The sequence below is a fragment of the Neofelis nebulosa genome, chromosome 11, assembly GCF_028018385.1.
Source record: "Neofelis nebulosa isolate mNeoNeb1 chromosome 11, mNeoNeb1.pri, whole genome shotgun sequence".
Lineage (NCBI taxonomy): Eukaryota > Metazoa > Chordata > Mammalia > Carnivora > Felidae > Neofelis > Neofelis nebulosa.
Window position 1 is genome coordinate 86,119,088 of NC_080792.1, and position 19,722 is coordinate 86,138,809.

The following is a 19,722-nucleotide window of genomic DNA, read 5'->3' on the forward strand; positions in this document are numbered from 1 at the left end:
TGACGGATATGTTCACGACCTTGATTGTGGTGATGGTTTAATGAGATTATATAAATATATATATTAAAACTTACAAATTATGTAATTTAAATATGTATAGTTTATCATGTATCAATTATATTTCAATAATTTTTTTTTCCCTTAAAGAGGGCTTCTTTGGTAAAATAAACCTTGAAAAGAAGAAGTATCAGCTATGTAAAAAAAAATACAACACTCTGGCCATGATGGATTAACCAGTACAACTTTCTTTCCCACCACACACAACTTGAACATTGGGCAAGATATAAGAGAAAGTGGGGCATCTGGGTGGTTCAGTCAGCTAAGCATCCAACTGTAGATTTTGGCTCAGCTCGTGATCCCTGGGTCATAGGATGGAGCCCTGTGTCAAGGCATGAAGCCTGCTTGAGGTTTTCTCTCTCCCTTTGCCCCTCTCCCCACTGCTCATGCTCTCTCTCTCTCTCTCTAAGAAAAGATAAAAAAATAAAAAGATTCCTTCTTATCTTAAAACAAAAAAGATATGAGAGAAAACTGTTTTCTGACACTGAATAATATACAACACAGGTCGGCAAACCCTGAGAGATAGCAAGCAAATGTGGTAATCCATATGATCTGTCAAGAAGCGTTTTCTGGAATGCAGTGCAGGGAGAGATTCTAAGCAGGGTACAGAGGGCTCACAGGAGTTCGGTAGCGTGGCCAAAATTCGTGGAGCAGATTACCAACTGTGGGAAGGTACGCGAGAACCTGCCTAAGGATCCCTTTGATCTTTGGGTCCATACACGAAGCTGCACGTCGTACAGCAAGACTCTGTGAGACCGGAGGAGCAACCGGCTACTAGGACAACTGCTCGGGATCTATAAGCTGAGAAATTCCCAGATGCTGCACAAGTCTAGGAGATACCTGAGGTCCGACTAGCCAAGGTAAAGAGACTTATTGATCATCTGGGGCATCAATAGAGGACCACGAGTTTTCCTCTAGGTAGCAGGGCTGAGGTAACCCGAGAATAAGGCCTCATCTAGACTCACCCTGGAAGAATTGCAAAGCAAGTTTCAAGACAACCAAGCGGACCTGCATGTAACCAAAACAATCTTCTTATATACTTTTCTTTAAAAAATTTTTTTTTAACGTTTATTTTTGAAAGAGGCACAGAATGCGAGTGGGAGAGGAGTAGAGGGAGAGGGAGACACAGAATCTGAAGCAGCCCCAGGCTCTGAGCTGTCAGCACAGAGCCCGACGCAGGGCTCGAACTCACGAACCGTGAGATCATGACCTGAGCCGAAGTCAGACGCTTAACCATCTAAGCCATCCAGGCGTCCCTGTTTGTAAATATTTTTAAATGACAACAAAACCCAGACATTCACCAACATAATATTATAACATCCAGCACCCAATAAAAATTTCTTCAACATGCAAAGAAGCAGGAAAATGTAATCCATAACCAGGAAATGTGATCTGTAACCAAGGAAAAAAGTCAGTCATAAAAGCAGACTCAGAAATGACAAGGGTGGTGCAATCAGCAAAGATTTTATTACGTACGTTGAGGTACTTAAAGGTAAACATAAACATGAAATAAGAAAAGAAACAGGGACGCCTGGGTGGCTCAGTCAGTTAAGCGTCTGACTTCGGCTCAGGTCACGATCTCACAGTCTGTGAGTTCAAGCCCCGCGTCAGGCTCTGGGCTGATGGCTCGGAGCCTGGAGCCTGCTTCCGATTCTGTGTCTCCCTCTCTCTCTGCCCCTCCCCCGTTCATGCTCTGTCTCTCTCTGTCTCAAAAATAAATAAAAACGTTAAAAAAAAATTAAAAAAAAAGAAAAGAAACAGATGATATAAGTCAGAAATGTGGGGCACCTGGGTGGCTCAGTTGGTCGTACATCCAACTTTTGGTTTCGGCTCAGCTCATGATCTCGCCATTTGTGGGTTTGAGCCCTGCATTGAGCTCTGCACTGGCAGTGTAAAACCTGCTTGAGATTCTCTCGCTCTTGCTCTCTCTCTCTCTGCCCCTTCCCTGCTCACTCACTCTCTCTCAAAATAAATAAATAAACATTAAGTAAATCAGAAATGAAGAAATTCACAGATTAGACAATCCAGAAGAAAAGAGTAGTGAAATTCAAATCATAGTAACAGAATTTGGCCAAAGTGAAAGAGAGAGAAAAAAAGATGAAAAAAAAAAAAAAAAAAGATCACGGAGTGTCTGGCTGGCTCAGTCGATGGATGGACCATGAAACTCTTGATCTCGGGGTTGGGAATTCAAGCCCTACCTTGGGTGTAGAGATTACTTAAAAATAAAATCTTAAAAAAACAAAACAAAACAGAACATTAGTGCTCTGTGTGTGATCTAACCTACATGTAACTGGAGTCTTTGGAAAAAGGCAGAGAGGACAAGCAGAAAAATATTTGAAGAAATGTCTGAAAATTGTCCTAAACTGATAAACACCATAAACTGACGGATCCAAGGAACTCAATAAACCCCTAGTAGGAAACAAACAAACAAACACCTACACCACAGTCAAATTTCTGAGACCTGATTAGGATCTAGGATGTAGAAAGCTGGAGTGTTACTCCCATCCTAACAGCAAGGAAAAGCTAAACTACAAAATCATCACTTTTCTTGAACCGATTAGAGATCAGAGGTCTCAAGACAATGAAATATTGTGCAGTCTAAAGAAAGGCCCTTCCAGTAAGAAGCAAGATGTGAAAACTGGCTCACCTATGACAAGCCAGGAGGGAGCATTATAGCATGCCATATGAGTAAAAAGAATTCAGCTAAATTTTTAGCAAATTGCTAAAGGCAAAGTGTGGGCTAGCATGAGGGCTAGAAGACCCTGTAGGAACCATAGAAACAAGGGGAGTTTGCACTACTCACAGACGCTTCTGCACAGACTTCCACCAGATACTCAACAGGACCTGCACAAGACTGAGGCTGGTTCAGAAAAAGATACCTGTTGCTGCCAACACCCTCCACCAGGCTGGCAAGCACAATCTAGTGCTAGAGGAGAAGACTAGCACTAGTCTGAATTGAGAGCCCCTCTGAGGCACACAGTGCATAGGCAAGGCCAAAGCTAATGGTGGAGAAGTAATATTAAAAATAAATAAACATGAGGCGCCTGGGTGGCGGTGGTTAAGTGTTTGACTTTGGCTCAGGTTCATGGGTTCAAGCCCCACATCAGGCTTTGTGCTGACAGCTTGAAGCCTGGAGCCTGCTTCAGATTCTGTGTCTCCCTTACTCTCTGCCCCTCCCTGCTCGCATTCTGTCTCTCTCTCAAAAGTAAATAAACATTTTAAAAGATTAAAAAATATATACAAAACTTCAATAAATAGATCTGTATTTTTAAACTGACTGAATCATTAAACATTTTCTACAATGAAAACTCTAAAATACGTATCTATCTACCTATCTATTTATTTTTTAATTTACATCCAAGTTAGCATATTTAGTTGCATTGTTAGTGCAACAATGATTTCAGGAGTAGATTCCTTAATGCCCTTACCCATTTAGCCCATCCCCCCTCCCATAACCCCTCCAGCAACCCTGTTTTTTTCTCTATATTTAAGAGTCTCTTACGTTTTGTCCCCCTCCCTGTTTTTATATTATTTTTGCTTCCCTTCCCCTATGTTCATCTGTTTGATGATACTTGAAGTCATATGATACTTGTCTTCCTCTGACTGACCAATTTCGCTTAGCATAATACCCTCTAGCTCCATTCACATAGCTGCAAATGGCAAGATTTCATTCTTTTTGATTGCCTAGTAATACTCCATTATATATATGTATGTGTTGTGTATATATCTTTATCCATTCATCCATCAATGGACATTTGGGCTCTTTCCACACTTTGGCTATTGTCAATATAAACATTGGGGTGCATGTGCCCCTTCAAAACAGCATACCTGCATCCCTTGGATAAATACCTAGTAGTGCAATTGCTGGGTCGTAGGGTAGTTCTGTTTGTAATTTTTTGAGGAACCTCCATACTGTTTTCCAGAGTGGCTGCACCAGCTTGCATTGCCACCAACGATGCAGAAGAGATCCTCTTTCTCTGCATCCTCGCCAACATGTCGTTGCCTGAACTGTTAATGTTAGCCATTCTGACAGGTGTGAGGTGGTATCTCATTGTGGTTTTGATTTGTACTTCCCTGATGATGACAGATGTTGAGTATTTTTTCACGTGTTGGTTGGCCATCTGGATGTCTTCTTTGAAGAAGTGTCTATTCATGTCTTTTGCCCATTTCTTCACTGGATTATTTATTTTTTTGGGTGTTGAGTTTGATAAGTTCTTTATATGTTTGGGATATTAATCCTTTATCTGATATGTCATTTGCAAATATCTTCTCCCATTCTGTCAGTTGTCTTTTAGTTTTACTGATTGTTTCCTTCGCTGTGCAGAAGCTTTTTATCTTGATGAGGTCCCAATAGTTCATTTTTGCTTTTGTTTCCCTTGCCTCTGGAGACGTGTTGAGTAAGAAGTTGCTGCGGCCGAGGTCAAAGAGCTTTTTGCCTGCTTTCTCTTCTAGGATTTTGATGGCTTCCTGTCTTTTAAATTTTTTTTTTTTTCAACGTTTTTTATTTATTTTTGGGACAGAGAGAGACATAGCATGAACGGGGGAGGGGCAGAGAGAGAGGGAGACACAGAATCGGAAACAGGCTCCAGGCTCTGGGCCATCAGCCCAGAGCCTGACGCGGGGCTCGAACTCACGGACCGCGAGATCGTGACCTGGCTGAAGTCGGACGCTTAACCGACTGCGCCACCCAGGCGCCCCTATGGCTTCCTGTCTTACATTTAGGTCTTTCATCCATTTTAGGTTTATTTTTGTGTATGGTGTAAGAAAGTGGTCCAGGTTCGTTCTTCTGCATGTCGCTGTCCAGTTTTCCCAAAACCATTTGCCAAAGAGACTGTCTTTTTTTCCATTGGATATTCTTTCTTGCTTTGTCAAAGATTAGTTGGCCATATGTTTGTGGGTCTATTTCTGGGTTCTCTATTCTGTTCCATTGATCTGAGTGTTTTGGGGCCAGTACCATACTGTCCTGATGATTACAGCTTTGTAATACAACTTGACGTCCGGAATTGTGATGCCTCCAGCTTTGGTTTTCTTTCTCAGGATTGCTTTGGCTATTCAGGGTCTCTTCTGTTCCATACAAATTTTAGGATTGTTTGTTCTAGCTCTGTGAAGAATGCTGGTGTTATTTTGATAGAGATTGCATTGAATATGTAGATTGCTTTCATAATATCGACATTTTAACAGTATTTGTTCTTCCAATTCATTGAGCATGGAATATTTTTCCATTTTCTTGTGTGTCGTCTTCAATTTCTTTCATAAGCTTTCTATAGTTTTCAGTGTATAGATTTTTCACCTCTTTGGTTAGGTTTATTCCAAGGTATTTTATGGTTTTTGGTACAACTGTGAATAGGATCAATTCCTTGATTTCTCCTTCTGCTGCTTCATTATTGGTGTATAGAAATGCAACCAACCTGTACATTGATTTTATATCCTGCGACTTTGATGAACTCATGAATCAGTTCTAGCAGTTTTTTTGGTGGAGTCCTTTGGGTTTTCTACTTAGAGTATCGTGTTGTCTGCAAAGAGTGAAAGTTTGACTTCCTCTTTGCCGATTTATGCCTTTTATTTCTTTCTGTTGTCTGATTGCTGAGGCTAGGACTTCCAACACTATGTTGATTTACAGTGGTGAGAGTGGACATCCCTGTTGTGCTCCTGTCCTTAGAGGAACGCTCTCAGTTTTATCCCATTGAGGATGATATTAGCAGTGGGTCTTTCGTATGTGGCCTTTATGACCTTGAGGTATGATCTGTCTATCCCTACTTTTTTGAGGGTTTTTATCAAGAAACAGTGCTGTATTTTATCAAATGCTTTTCAGCATCTATGGAGAGGATCATGTGGTTCTTGTCCTTTCTTTTATTAATATGATGTATCACATTGATTGATATGTGGATATTGCACAAATTTATTCCTGCATCCCAGGAATAAATCCCACTTGATCATGGTGAGTATAATTCTTTTAATGTATTGTTGGATCCAGTTGGCTAGTATCTTGTTGAGAATTTTTACATCCATGTTCATCAGGGAAATTGGTCTATAGTTCTCCTTTAATTGGCGTCTTTGTCTGGTTTTGGAATCAAGGTAATGCTGGCTTCACAGAATGAGTTTGGAAGTTTTCCTTCCATTTCTATTTTTTGGAACAGCTTCAAAAGAATAGGTATTAACTCTTCTTTAAATGTTTGGTAGAATTCCCCTGGAAAGCCATCTGGCCCTGGACTCTTGTTTGTTGAGAGATTTTTGATTACTGATTCCATTTCTTTACTGGTTATGGGTCTGTTCAAATTTTCTATTTCTTCCTATTTCAGTTTTGGCATTTATATGTTTCTAGAAATTTGTCCATTTCATTCAAATTGCCCAATTTGTTGGCATATGATTGCTCATGATATTCTTATTATCATTTGTATTTCTGCAGTGTTGGTTGTGATCTCTCCTCTTCCATTCATGATTTTGTTTATTTGGGTTCTTTTCCTTTTTCCTTTTGATCAGTCTGTCTAGGGGATTATCAATTTTGTTAATTGTTTAAAACAGCTCCTGGTTTCATCGATCTGTTCTACCATTTTTCTGATTTTGATATAATTTATTTCTACCCTAATTTTTATTATTTCCCTTCTTCTGCTGGTTTTGGGCTTTATTTGCTGTTCTTTTTCCAGCTCTTTTAGGTGTAAGGTTAGGTTGTATAATTGAGACCTTTCTTCCTCCTTTAGGAAGGCCTGGATTCCTATATACCTCCCTCTTATGACTGCCTTTGCTACATCCCAGAGGTTGTGGATTGTCGTGTTTTCATTTTCATTGGCTTCTATGTATTTTTAATTTCTTGGTTAACGCATTCATTATTGAGTAGGACGTTCTTTAATCTCTAAGTATTCGTGTTCTTTCCAAATTTTTTCTTGTGGTTGATTTCGAGTTTCATAGCGCTGTGATCTGAAAATATGCAAGGTATGATCTCTATATTTTTGTACTTATTGAGGGCTGGTTTGTGACCCAGTGTGCGATCCATTTGGAGAATGTTCCATGTGCACTCAAGAAGAATGCCTGTATTCTGCTGCTTTAGGATGAAATGTTCTGAATATATCTGTTAAGTCCATCTGGTCCAGTGTGTCATTCAGTGCCATTGTTTCCTTGTTGATTTTCTGCTTAGATGATTTGCCCATTGCTGTAAGTGGAGTGTTGAAGTCTCCTACTATTACGGTATTATTATCAATGAGTTTATGTTTGTGATTAATTGATTTATATATTTGGGTGCTTCCATATTGGGGGTATAAGTATTTACCATTGTTAGATCTTCTTGGTGGATGTCTATCTCTTAATTATGATATAATGCCCTTCTTCATCTCTTGCTACAGTCTTTATTTTAAAATCTAGTTTGTCTGATATAAGTATGGCTACACCAGCTTTCTTTTGAGGACCATTAGCATGACAGATCATTCTCCATCCCCTTACTTTCAATCTACAGATGTCTTTAGGTCCAAAATGAGTCTCTTATAAGCAGCATACAGATGGGTCTTGTTTTCTTATCCATTCTGATACCCTATATCTTTTGACTGGAGCATTTAGTGTACTGAAAGATATGAATTTAGCACCGTTCAGTTGCCTATTGAGTTGGTATTTCTGATGATGCTCTCTAGTCCTTTCTAGTCTTTGTTGCTTTTGGTCTTTTCTGTTTTGTCTTTTCTCCACACAAAAGTCCCCCTTACAATTTCTTGCAGGGCTGGTTTAGTGGTCACAAACTCCTTTAGTTTTTGTCTGGGAAACACTTTATCTCTCCTTCTATTCTAAATGACAGCTTTGCTGGATAAAGAATTCTTGGCTACATATTTTTCCAAATCAGCATATTGAATATACCTGCCACTCTTTTCTGGCCTGCCAAGTTTCTGTGGATAGGTCTGCTGCGAACCTGATTTGTCTTCCCTTATAGTTAAGGACTTTTTTTTTTCTTTGCTGCTTTCATAATTCTTTCTTGTCTGTGTATTTTGTGAATTTGATTATGATACGCCTTGGTGTTGGTCAGGTTTTGTTGAATCTAATGGGAGTTCCTGTGCTTCTTGGATTTTGATGTCTGTGTCCTTCCCAGATTAGGAAAGTCTTCCACCATAATTTGCTCACATAAAACTCCTGCCCCTTTTTCTCTCTTCATCTTCTGGGACTCCTATGATTCAGATGTTACTCCTTTTTAATAAGTCACTGAGTTCTCTAAGCCTTGTATCATGCTCCTTTGCCTTTGTTTCCCTCTTTTTTTCTGCTTCATTAGTCTATAATCTGGTCATCTAAATCGCTGATTCGTTGCTCTACTTCATCCATCCTTGCCGTTGTGGCATCCATTCAAGATTGCATCTCAGTTATCACATTTTAATTTCTTCCTGACTAGATTTTATTTTTTTATATCCACAGAAAAGGATTCTATGACGTTTTCAACCCCAGTTGGTATTCTTATTATCGTGGTTCTAAATTCTAGTTCAGACATCTTGCTTATATCTGTGTTGATTAAGCCCCTGGCTGTCATTTCTTCCTCTTCTTTCTTTTGGGGTGAATTCCTTTGTTTTGTCATTTTGGAGGAAGAAAAAAATAAAGTAAAAAACGAAAAGTAAAAATTTAAAAACAAAACATAAATCAAATAAAGGAAGCTAGATCCTAAGTGTGTTTTGGTCTGCTTGTTGACAGAAGCTTGATAGAACAGAGAAAAAAAAGGAAAGGATAAAAGAAAAAAAAGACAAGAAAAAATTTAAAAATTAAAAAAACTTAATGTAATAAAATAGAATAAAATGAAATAAAATGAAAGAGAAATAAAAAAACTTTTTAAATAAAAAATAAAGGAATAAAAATAAAAAATTTTCTTTCTGTATTAAAGAATGAGAAAGAAAAGGAAAAAGAAAAAAGGAAACATTTAAGCAAAAACAGAAGCAAATAAAACGAACAAATAAATGAACCAGCGAACAGAATGAAACCCGAATGAAGTTACATCCAGTTTACCCCAGAACTGAAACTATGAAGCCTTCCATAGTCCATACACTAAGCAGGTGGAATGCCTTATGCTGTTTTTCTAGGGGATATGCTTGGAGGGCACACTTAGGCAGGACTTGGTGTAATGGCTCCATTCTCCACTAGGTGGCTGCTTAGCTTACTGGGGTGGAACAGTGTGGTGCGCATGTGTGCATATGCACGCATGCATGTGGGAGAGGTGGAAATGGTTTCACCCAACAAATTTAAAAAAATTTTTTAAATAAGAACAAAAAACTGCTGCTCTTCAAAAGACCATTAAGAAAACTGAAATGCAAGCCACAGTCTGACAGAGATATTCATAATATATACGTGGTAGGCAGAATAATAGCTCCCCAAAGATTTCCATGTCCTAATCCCTGAAGCCTGTGAATATGTTACCCTACAGAGCAAAGGGACTTTGCAGATTTTATTAAATGAAGGATGTTGTGGGGCGCCTGGGAGGCTCAGTCAGTTAAGCATCTGACTTCAGCTCTGGTCATGATCTCACGGTCTGTGAGTTTGAGCCCCGCGTCGGCCTCTGTGCGGACAGCTCAGAGCCTGGAGCCTGCTTCCGATTCTGTGTCTCCCTCTCTCTGACCCTCCCCCGTTCATGCTCTGTCTTTCTCTGTCTCAAAAATAAATAAACGTTAAAAAATATATATATTTAAATGAAGGATTTTGAGATGGGAGACTATCCTGGATTATCTGGGTGTGTCTAATGTAATCACAATTATAAATGGGAAGCAAGAGTGTCAGAATCAGAGAAACTGGAAGACGCCATACTACTGGCTTTGAAAACGGAAGAAGAGGCTACCAGCCAAAGAATGCAAGGCACCTCACAAAGCTGGAAAAGGCAAGGGAATGAATTCTCCCCTAGAGATTCCAGAAGGAACACAGTCCTGCCAACACCATGAACCATTTCAGACTTCTAACCTCCAAAACTTTGAGATAATAAATGTGTTATTTCAAGCCACTAAGTTTGTGGCAATTTGTCATGGTAGCAATAAAAAGTAATATACATATACAACAAAGAACTTGTATCCAGAAAACAGTAAGAACTTTTTATACCTCAATTACAAAACCAACAACCAAAAAAGGGCAAGAGATTTGTACACATACTTTACAAGAGAATGGTGTACACATATTTCACAATAGAATGTCTAACAAACACATGAAAAAGCACTCAACAGTAGCCATTAAGAAAATGCTATAATCAAATCCATAATGAAATAATACTGTGGACCTACCAGAAAGACTGAGATTATAAAGTGTAACTAAGTTGGTAAGAACATGAAGCAACCGAAACTCTTTAACTGGTGAATATGTAAAATGGTACAACCATTTTGGAAAAGATGTCCCCCCAAATTTGTAAATGAATGTTCCCAGCAGCTTTCTTCATTATAGTCCAAAAAGGAAACAATCCAAAATAGCCATCAGTCAGTGAATGGATAAACAAAACATGGCTTAGTCCTATTATAGAATACTACTTAACAAGAAAAAGGAACTGATGCTACGTGCAGCAACATGGATGAATTTCAAACACACGCTAAGCAAAAGAAGTGAAATACAACAGGTACACGAGTTCCATTCATATGAATTTCTATAACCGGCAAAACTAACCCATGATGACAGAAAGCAGATCAGTGCTTTCCTGGAGCCAGGGGTTAAGCTGGGAGCAGACTGACTACAAAGGTTCACAAGAGCTTCTGAAGTGATGGAAATATTTTATATCTTGATTGTGGTAGTAATTATGCAGGAGTATCTGTGTCAAAGCTCATCAAACTACACTTAAAGTAGGAGTTTTTTTAATTGTACATCAAACCATGATTTTAAAAGAAGTTGAATTTATTTTTTAATTTAAAATTTTATTGATTTTATTTCTTAATTTAAAAAATTTTTAAATTGTTTTTAATGTTTATTTATTTTTGAGAGAGAGACAGAGCACGAGTCGGGGAAGGGCAGAGAGAGAGGGAAACACAGAATCCAAAGCAGGCTCCAGGCTCCGAGCTGTCAGCACAGAGCCCGATGTGGGGTTTGAACTCACAAACCATGAGATCATGACCTGAGCCAAAGTCAGACACTTAGCCAACTGAGCCACCCAGGCGCCCCAAGAAGTTGATTTTAAGAGAATAAAATGCCTGCACCTAATTAAGCAGACTGTAGGTTTCTGAAGCTGAGCTCTCCCTTTCCCATTTGTAATACACACCTACTTGTGCTGCAGAAGAGAAGAAATGTGAGTCTATAGACAGCATGGTGATACATCCTGTGGCAGAAACAGCAAACACTTACCTGAGGTGCTACATAATAAGGGGTGAATTGGGGTGTCATCAAGTCACCTTGGTCAATTTTGGCAAACCCAAAGTCACACAACTTCACTGGGGCATCCTAAAATAAAGCAAATGGAAGTCATTGCTCCAGAGTTCTCAGTAAACACTAAAGGAAAATCCAAGTGGAAGACATATTACCTTGAGCTCTCACTCATGGGTTTCTGACTAACACCTGAGCCTATGAATAGCATGTCCTCACATCTGAAGACAATGATTCATACTGAAGAATCTTTCTTAGTAATACAGAGGTAAAGAATTTCTGCCCACTCACAGTTGGCCCTGTTTCATGGTTGGTAATTTGCAGTACTAAAATCAAGATTTTAGCCAAAAGAAAAAAAAAAAATCTTAGCCAAGTGCCCCCTGACTCTATCTACTGGCCCATCATCTCTTTCCGATCCAGGGTGCAATTTCACTTTTACCATCAGCTTCAAGGTAGCCAGAGCAACTTATTTGGTGGGACATGGTACATAGGGCAAGGAGTGAGACGGGAGAGGAAAAAACACCTGATCAAAATTAACAGCATATATAACCATTACGCCTGAAGGTGATTTTTAACAGCATATAGATTACTGCCCCTTCCCAAAGTACCTCCAAATAATATCCAAAATCTTAAGTCTTACAAATGCATTATCAGTACCATCCAAAATTATCAATGCCAGGGGTACAGTAGAATTTCTCTGAGCCTCTAGCAAGGAAACAAGTGGGGAAAGTAGGCTGCCTGAAGCACTTTGGCTTAAAGCCTCCTCACCATGGATTCAGAGCACTCCAAACACATACACACCTACACACCCATTCCTGAACTATGCTGAGCGTGGCAGCACTAAAATGCAGCAAAACAAGTCATCTCACCAAAGAGTTATCCTTGAAGAGCAGATTTTCAGGCTTGAGGTCTCTGTGAGCAATGTTTAACAGGTGACAGTGCTGTAGAGCCAAAGCTATCTGGAAAAGGACAGTGGAGCAACCACATCTTAGAAAAGACAGCTCTTTAATGCTCCCGGTTTAGAGAACTCAGGATGTTAAAAAAAAAAAAAAAAAAAAAGATCCTTAATTAAGTCAATTACAACTGCGGTCAGTTTTCAGTTTTAAAGCAGAAATTAAGTAAGACTTTGGGTACCAAGGAATAGAAATGAATTAAACTTAGTTTAAGTGCAACCTGTATTTTATTAAACAAAGAGGAAAATACAACAGTAACACACTTCTTTTGTCAAAGTAAACTGATGGTTAAATCCTGTATGAAATGGGAAGAATGAAATGCTTCCAATTCCACTCATCTGAGATGCAATGGGGCTGCAGAGTAAGCGCTGTGCCAGGCAGCCTTCGTAGGGTTGGGTGTTGCCCAGCAGGGCAGTGGCCACTAACACCTGGCTCAGAAGGGAACTGCACTCTCCAGGGGGCTCAACTCCAAGCTCTGCCTTCGAGAAAAATAGAAAGCAGCTAACTGGATTTTTCCACCAGATGTTCCAATTTGCTCATCCCATTTGTTGAAATGAAATGTCACCTATTTAAGTGGGTTTGAAGGGTTTTTGTTCTACAGAAGATTATCAGAGCACATCCTAAGATTTAAAATATTTGAAAAATACGAGGTGTATTTTTTAAAATTAAATAGAGAGAACAAATTCTACCTGTTTTTTAGTTCTCAGTATGGAATTGTCCTTGGCATTCCAAATATCAGTTCCTCCCTACCAGAAAGGAGGCTTCTAATAATGCGTGAGGCTCCTTCACATTGGTAGAGCTTGGATTTGAGGCTGCTGGCTGTGGTTTGCACTCACAAGCATAGGTAGTGTGCTATAAGAGGGTCAAGTCTTCTGCTAACACCGCAAGGGTCTCTGGCCCAGTAAGTAGAGTTTGATAGTAATTCTTGCTACAAGTGAAAAAAAAAAATGCTTGAGGCTCATGGAAAATTTGGAATAATTTTTTTATTAAGAACCAATTAGGCTGTGCTTCCTGCTTTTTGCCTTGCTTGCTTGGCCTGAAGATAAGCCTTGAGAGTCTAGCTTTTCACCTCTTCAAGAGGTAATTTCAGTTAGATTCCTAGTATTGTTTGTGACATAAATCATTTCTGTAGCAATAAAACATGATGTCAAAATAGACTATAATCAGGAATAACCCAGAATTAGAAAGACCTTAGAATTCTATGAAAATCTGATAAGGTGACTCAAAAGCAAAGTGTCTTGTATACAATCATCTTAGAACATATTTTTATACCCTACAATCTTTCAGGTGTTATCAGTAGCAATTTATCTCCAAGTCCAACAATAGTGCTTAGACACTACATGTTTAATAGCTACAGTCTAAAAAGGAATTAAAAAATTACCTTCCTTCCAGAGTGTATTTAAATCTTATAATAGACAAGCAATTGACAACCACTTAAAAATACAGTGCTCCCCACCAACGCATAAAAGGGGTCACATTTCTCCTGTCAAAGCATCTTTTCTGATTACATAACAAAGCAGGCAATGAGAGATCAAATAGAGCTTTTCTTCAAGCTTTCTTTTATTCCCCCCAATGAAATTGTGCTTGTTAACCAACATTGTTGGCAGTTTGATTGGTACCCGGGGTTAACTTGCCTGCTTTGTTACTTGGCTGGCTTGCTTCTCTGTAAAGTGCCGGTGCTGGCTGATTCTGTGAAATAGCTCTCCCCCTTCCATCATCTCCATTACAATTAAGAGTCGAGCCCTGTTTGAAAGCATTTGATTTTGTTAAGTTAAAAAAAAAAACCCTGAAACATCAAGTAGCTAACCTAAAGATGCCTCATGTACCAAATGTGTAATAACTGCTTCCTAAGTCTGACCCGCCCACACCCCTCTAAGTGGACCCTTGTCACTACCAACTAGACACTATGAATAAGAAATAGCCCACACCTAAAATTTTCTAAGAAGCTAAAATGGGAGTAAAATAATTAAGTTTTGAAGACAATGATCCTTTTGAAGATACTGTACTTGTTATTACTAGATGTTAAAGGGGGGGTGATATATTAAGTGACATGTTTTGTATCATATTTAGGGCAGCTAGATGGAAAATGTATCGAAAACAGAGTATGACTTTGTGTAGAACATGAATTTCAAGTCACTTGGCTGCTGTTGGGCCACCCTGGTAATTCACTCTCATTCTGTGTCTGTCTGTGTCTGTATCTATATCCGTGTCTCTCTCTCTCCACTCCTGTCCCCACTACACTAGTTTTCCATGTGACCCACAGCATACCCAGCAGGACAGCTGGACAAGGCTACACAGCTACTAAAAAAAAAAAAGCAAAAATTCTTATGGTGTCAAAAAGAAAAAAAATCGGAATTCTGGTTACCATTCTTTGATATACATGCTTCCAGTTTCCATCCAAATGCTTTCACCAACAGAGCACAGTTGTAAGAAACAATCATTTGATTTCCCATTTGTTTTTACAAATCCATCTTCTTTGTCCACCCAGAAGACTCCTACCCATCCTCTTCAAGTCCTAGGCCCGACATAACCACTGTGTGAGACACCTTGTTTCCCTAGCCTACAGTTAGCAGCTCTCCTCTCCTTTATAAGCTCAAAGTATTTTATGGATGCCTCTCCTTGGTGCCTATCACATTGCTATGATGACAGGTTTACATCTCAGTACCCCCAGTAGAAACCATACCTTATTTAACTTTGAATTCCCTGGAAGACACCTGGAATGCCACTCAATGGGTTTGCCAAATATTTGGCAGCTAAAAGAATAATGTTGATTTCTTCCTTTAAAAGCAATGTCAGACTAAGCAATAAGGGCTTTTTGTCATATCAACTTCAAAGACAGTGCCTAGTAATATTTGGTCCTCTTTCACTAATTTGAAATAGAATGTTTTAATTCCACATTACATACTTTTTTTTTTTTTTTAAAGAGAAAGTAATCACAATAATCAGGGGGCCCCAGAGAGTAGGTGGGGCATAGATAAAACAAGACTGGCAATGAGTTGGTAACTGTTGAGTTTGCATGATGGGTACCTGGGGATTCACTGAATAATTCTGTCTGCTTTTACAAATGTTTGAAATTTTCCAAACTAAAAGGAGGAAAGAGGGAGGGAAACAGGGAGGGAGGGAGGGAGGGAGGGAGGGAGAGAGGGAGGGAAGGAAGGAAGGAAGGAAGGAAGGAAGGAAGGAAGGAAGGAAGGAAGGAGGGATGGAGAGAAAGGGGGAGGGGGAGAGAGAGCACAAAAGAGAGGAAAACCCCACTACACCTTGGCCTACATGTGGAGAGGTGGATATGAGGTGATGACCCCTATGTAGTCTTACCTGGGGCTGGACTCATGAGGAAACTGTACACTGTTAGCAAACACTTCAATAATTTGAACTATATTTGGGTGTGTGGCACACATCATGTGCAGACGTACCTTAAAGAGAACAGAGATTCACCTCACCAACAAATTTACTTTCTGCTGCCCCATCTATTAGCAAATGAAAAATCTGGCAAATAACTCATTTGGTTTCAGAAATTATTCATACATCTCTAAGCAAAAGAGTATGTCCTCCATTGTACATATTCCTAACATGTCATCACAACATCTGGGTGATTTAAAACAAAGGTGTTTTTTTTTAAAGTAGAAACACACCGTCACAGCCCTCCTACAGCACTTACAAGACACTATTCACCATTCTCCACTCTTCAGGGACCTTGTCCAATAAGTATAAGCTGAGGTAAACCTGAACAGTTCAGGGCACAAGAACTACATTAACTGAAAAAGAACAAGAGGGAATTGAAAGGAAATAAGACTCTATCAGCCTTTGGCACTGATAGATATGGGACCACTTTAACATGATAACATGAATAGGGAAAAGGGGTAAATATGGATATAAAATTCTTTGTGCATCTCTGTATTCTCTGCCTTACTTGTAAAAAGAATAATTCTTAGGCACTTCCAATACTTAGGCAAATCAAGGCAACAAAGGGCCATACCTCATTTCTAGCTTTTGGACGATCAAAAAGAATTTTCAGTGCAAACCGTTCTTGAGTAGATTTCTTCACACAGACTCTAGATTTGGAGGAAAAAAATTCAATCAGAAATCATCTATTAACAGTGAAAACTAATTTAACATGTTCTTTTAGAACTGTACTTTTTTTTAATGTTTACTTACTTATTTTGAGAGAAAGAGAGCACGAGCAGGGGGCAGAGAGAGAGGGAGAAAGAGAATCCCAAGCAGGTTCCATGCTGCCAGCACAGAGCCCAACACAGGGCTCAATCTCACAAAACATAAGATCATGACCTGAGCCGAAATCAAGAGTCAGACACCTCACTGACTGAGCCACTTGGGTGCCCCCTTAGAATTGTACTTCTAATCAAGAATATATCCAGATGCATCCAAATAAACTTGCCCCTAGGGCTAGCAGGTGGAGAGGCAGAAAAGCCATCTCACCCACCCTGCACAAGCCTCAGCTCCCGCGCCATGTGAAAGCAACCTGAGGATGGTCAAGGAAGGAATAATGGCCTCTGCTGGCTATAGGCGACTCTCAAGAGTAGCTCCGCAACCTCAGTATCTTAAATGATTCTACATTACAGACCATGTGGCTCAATTAAATAGATTTCTAAATGGATGAGAAAAAGCCTAACATAAATACCTCCACTTGTTAAAGTTATTTCACAAGTGTGGCACACTTGCTGTTTCTAATGGGCAATGTAGGTCAAATGGCCTTCTTCAGAGCAACTTTGCCATACTTTGCATGTGGGTCTCTTACCTAACTGGACCACTAATTCCAGCTCCCAGCTTCTGAGTCCAATTGATATTGTATTCCTCTAAAATGGAGGTTTCCTATTAAAATAGAAAAGGGTGGGGGCAGAAAATGATTCTCCAATTAAAAAGCTGAAAATTAAGCAGGGTGGACAACAGAAAAACTTATCACTCAACACCTCATCTTCTAAGAGAAACCGATAAGCAGAGCTTTGCATTCTTTTGGTTTTATAATTAGGTATTTTGTCTAAATGACTAAGTTAGGCACTGTTTTCCAGCAAAAGAGAAAGCAAACACATTAGGAGGAGAAGAAATTCTTCAGCTCATCTACAAGGTCCATTTGAGTAGATATTCAATGTTTTTTGGGAGGAGTGTGAAAGGAAGACATTCTTTCAAAATACTTCACACTAAATATTCACTTGCTAAAATGGTCAGGTACCTTTTCTGAGGTTCCAGAAAGACTGGTCTGATATATGCTTCCATGACCAGTGGCCTGTACTCTTGAACAAGTTGGTCAAATTGTTGGAATAACAGTAAATTGTTATCTACTGAATAAATTGAGACTTAAAAGTTCAAATAAGGTAGTAGTGAGTAGTAAATTGATCTAATTTTCAATGGCATCATTTTGAATATAAAGATATTGTCATATTCATTGGGTAACTATATTTTTTTATAGTTTTCACTTGTTTTATTATACTTTTAATAGTTTTCAGTGGTTCCAGACATAGCCTCTATAGTTTTTATGGAATTCCTGTCTAATCACTATATGTTAAGCTTCTATTGCCATATGCTCAGGCAAGAAAGCCACATATTAAAGTTGTGGTAGGCTAAAATTCATTTTTCAGGGTTCCAAAGGAAGAAAAGGAAACCAAATTCAGACCTTGAGAAATTGGGCTAAAACTCATGAGACATTCAAATTGTTTTGTTGCAATGAAAATCTAACAGAATCCCAATTCCCAGTATATGGGAACAGAATATCTGTCCATGTAACACACATTCACTGAGCAGTTGCTATGTGCCAGACATCAGGCTAAGTTCAGAGATGAAAATAGAGCTTCTGCCCAATTAATATGCAAGCATATAAAATAAGATTAGAATAGCCATCACCTCCACACGTCTTTGCAGCCCAGTTTTTTTTTTCTGCTCAGACTTTTTTTTTTTGATTACTAGTGAAGTAACACTTTTATTTAATTTTTTATAATATAATTTATTGTCAAACTGGTTTCCATACAACACCCAGTACTCATCCCAACAAATGCCCTTCTCAATGCCCATCACCCACTTTCCCTTCTCCCCACAGCCCCCATCAACCCTTTGTTCTCAGTATCCAAGAGTCTCTTATGGTTTGCCTCCCTCCCTCTCTGTAACTTTTTTCCCCCTTCCCCTCCCTCATGGTCTTCTGTTAAGTTTCTGAAGATCTATATATGAGTGAAAATATATGGTATCTATCTTTCTCTGACTGACTTATTTCACTTAGCCTAATACCCTCCAGTTCCATTCACGTTGCTGCAAATGGCCAGATTTCATTCTTTCTCATTGCCAAGTAGTATTCCATTGTGTATATAAACCACGTCTTCTTTATCCATTCGTCAGTTGATGGGACATTTAGGCTCTTCAACAAATTGTACTGGGAAAACTGGGTATCCACATGCAAAAGAACAAAGTTGGACCCTTAACCCCATATACCAAAAACTCAAAATAGATCAAAGAGCTTAATGTAAGACCTAAGACAATAAAACTCTTAGGACACGAGTTTCATAACACTGTCTTTGGCAATGATTCCTTGGATAGGACATCAAAGGAACAGGCAACAAAAGAAAAACTAGACAAGATGACTATGAAAATTGAAAAATTTTGTGTATCAAAAAACACTATTAATAGAGTAAAAAGGCAACCCACATAATAGGAGAAAATATTTGCAGATCAAGTGTGTACTAAGGGATTACTATCCAGAATATAGAGAACACCTAAAACTCAACAAAAAAACCCAAACAACCTGATTCAAAAAATGGGCAAAGAATTTGAATAGACATTTTCCCAAAGATATAAAAACAGCCAATAAACACATGAAAAGATGCTCAGCATCACTAATCATGAAGAAAACGCAAATCAAAATTCAATCAGATACAACCTCACACCCATTAGGATAGCTACTATCAAAAAGAAAAAAAAAGGCAAAAAACAAAACAAAACACAAAAACAGAAAATAACAAGTATTGGCAAAGATATGGAGAAACTGGAACCCTTATGCACTACTGATGGGAGTGTACAATGGTACAACTACTGTGGAAAACAGTATGGTAGCTCCTCAAAAAAATTAAAACTAGAATTCCCATATGATCCAGCAAGTCAACTTCTGGGTATATACTCAAAAGAAATGAAAACAAGATCTTCAAGAGGTATTTGTACATCTATGTTTATAACAGTACTATTCACAACAGCTAAAACATGGAAGGGACCTAAATGTCCATATACATACAATGGAATATCATTCAGCCTTAAAAAGTAAAAGAAAAGAAAGTCAGTAATATGCTACAATATGATAAACCTTGAAAATATTATGCTAAGAGAAATAAGTCAGTCACAAAAAGACAAATACTTTATGATTCCATTTTTCTGAGGTGCTCAGAGTAGTCAATATTATAGACAGAAAGTAGATGGGTAGTTGGTAGAGTCTGGGGGGGAAGGA

At 38.8% G+C, this 19,722-nt stretch overlaps 2 protein-coding genes and 1 non-coding gene across 9 annotated transcripts in view; 2 read left to right on the forward strand and 1 right to left on the reverse strand.

Annotated features, from left to right (window-relative positions):
• TMEM116 (transmembrane protein 116) overlaps positions 1-19,722 on the forward strand; it is a 170,662-nt gene that overhangs the window by 143,767 nt on the left and 7,173 nt on the right. The gene's annotated exons all lie outside the window — the stretch shown is intronic.
• MAPKAPK5 (MAPK activated protein kinase 5) overlaps positions 1-19,722 on the reverse strand; it is a 42,511-nt gene that overhangs the window by 13,293 nt on the left and 9,496 nt on the right. Inside the window, exons 1-7 of one of the 6 annotated variants that reach the window (XM_058691688.1) lie at positions 18,519-18,633; positions 17,041-17,114; positions 16,264-16,339; positions 15,603-15,700; positions 13,922-14,030; positions 12,204-12,293; positions 11,317-11,412 (exon numbers count right to left, since the gene is read on the reverse strand). In XM_058691688.1, coding sequence (XP_058547671.1) covers positions 11,317-11,412; positions 12,204-12,293; positions 13,922-14,030; positions 15,603-15,700; positions 16,264-16,339; positions 17,041-17,114; positions 18,519-18,560 — 585 coding nt within the window. In that variant the 5' untranslated portion in view covers positions 18,561-18,633. Of the gene's footprint in view, positions 1-11,316; positions 11,413-12,203; positions 12,294-13,921; positions 14,031-15,602; positions 15,701-16,263; positions 16,340-17,040; positions 17,115-18,518; positions 18,636-19,722 lie in introns of those variants that run through there. The other 5 variants (XM_058691689.1, XM_058691690.1, XM_058691691.1 and 2 more) reach the window with 5 other exon arrangements.
• LOC131490660 (small nucleolar RNA SNORA62/SNORA6 family) lies at positions 13,070-13,223 on the forward strand. Its single transcript, XR_009251173.1, has one exon. It is a non-coding gene; the product is annotated as a small nucleolar RNA SNORA62/SNORA6 family (small nucleolar RNA).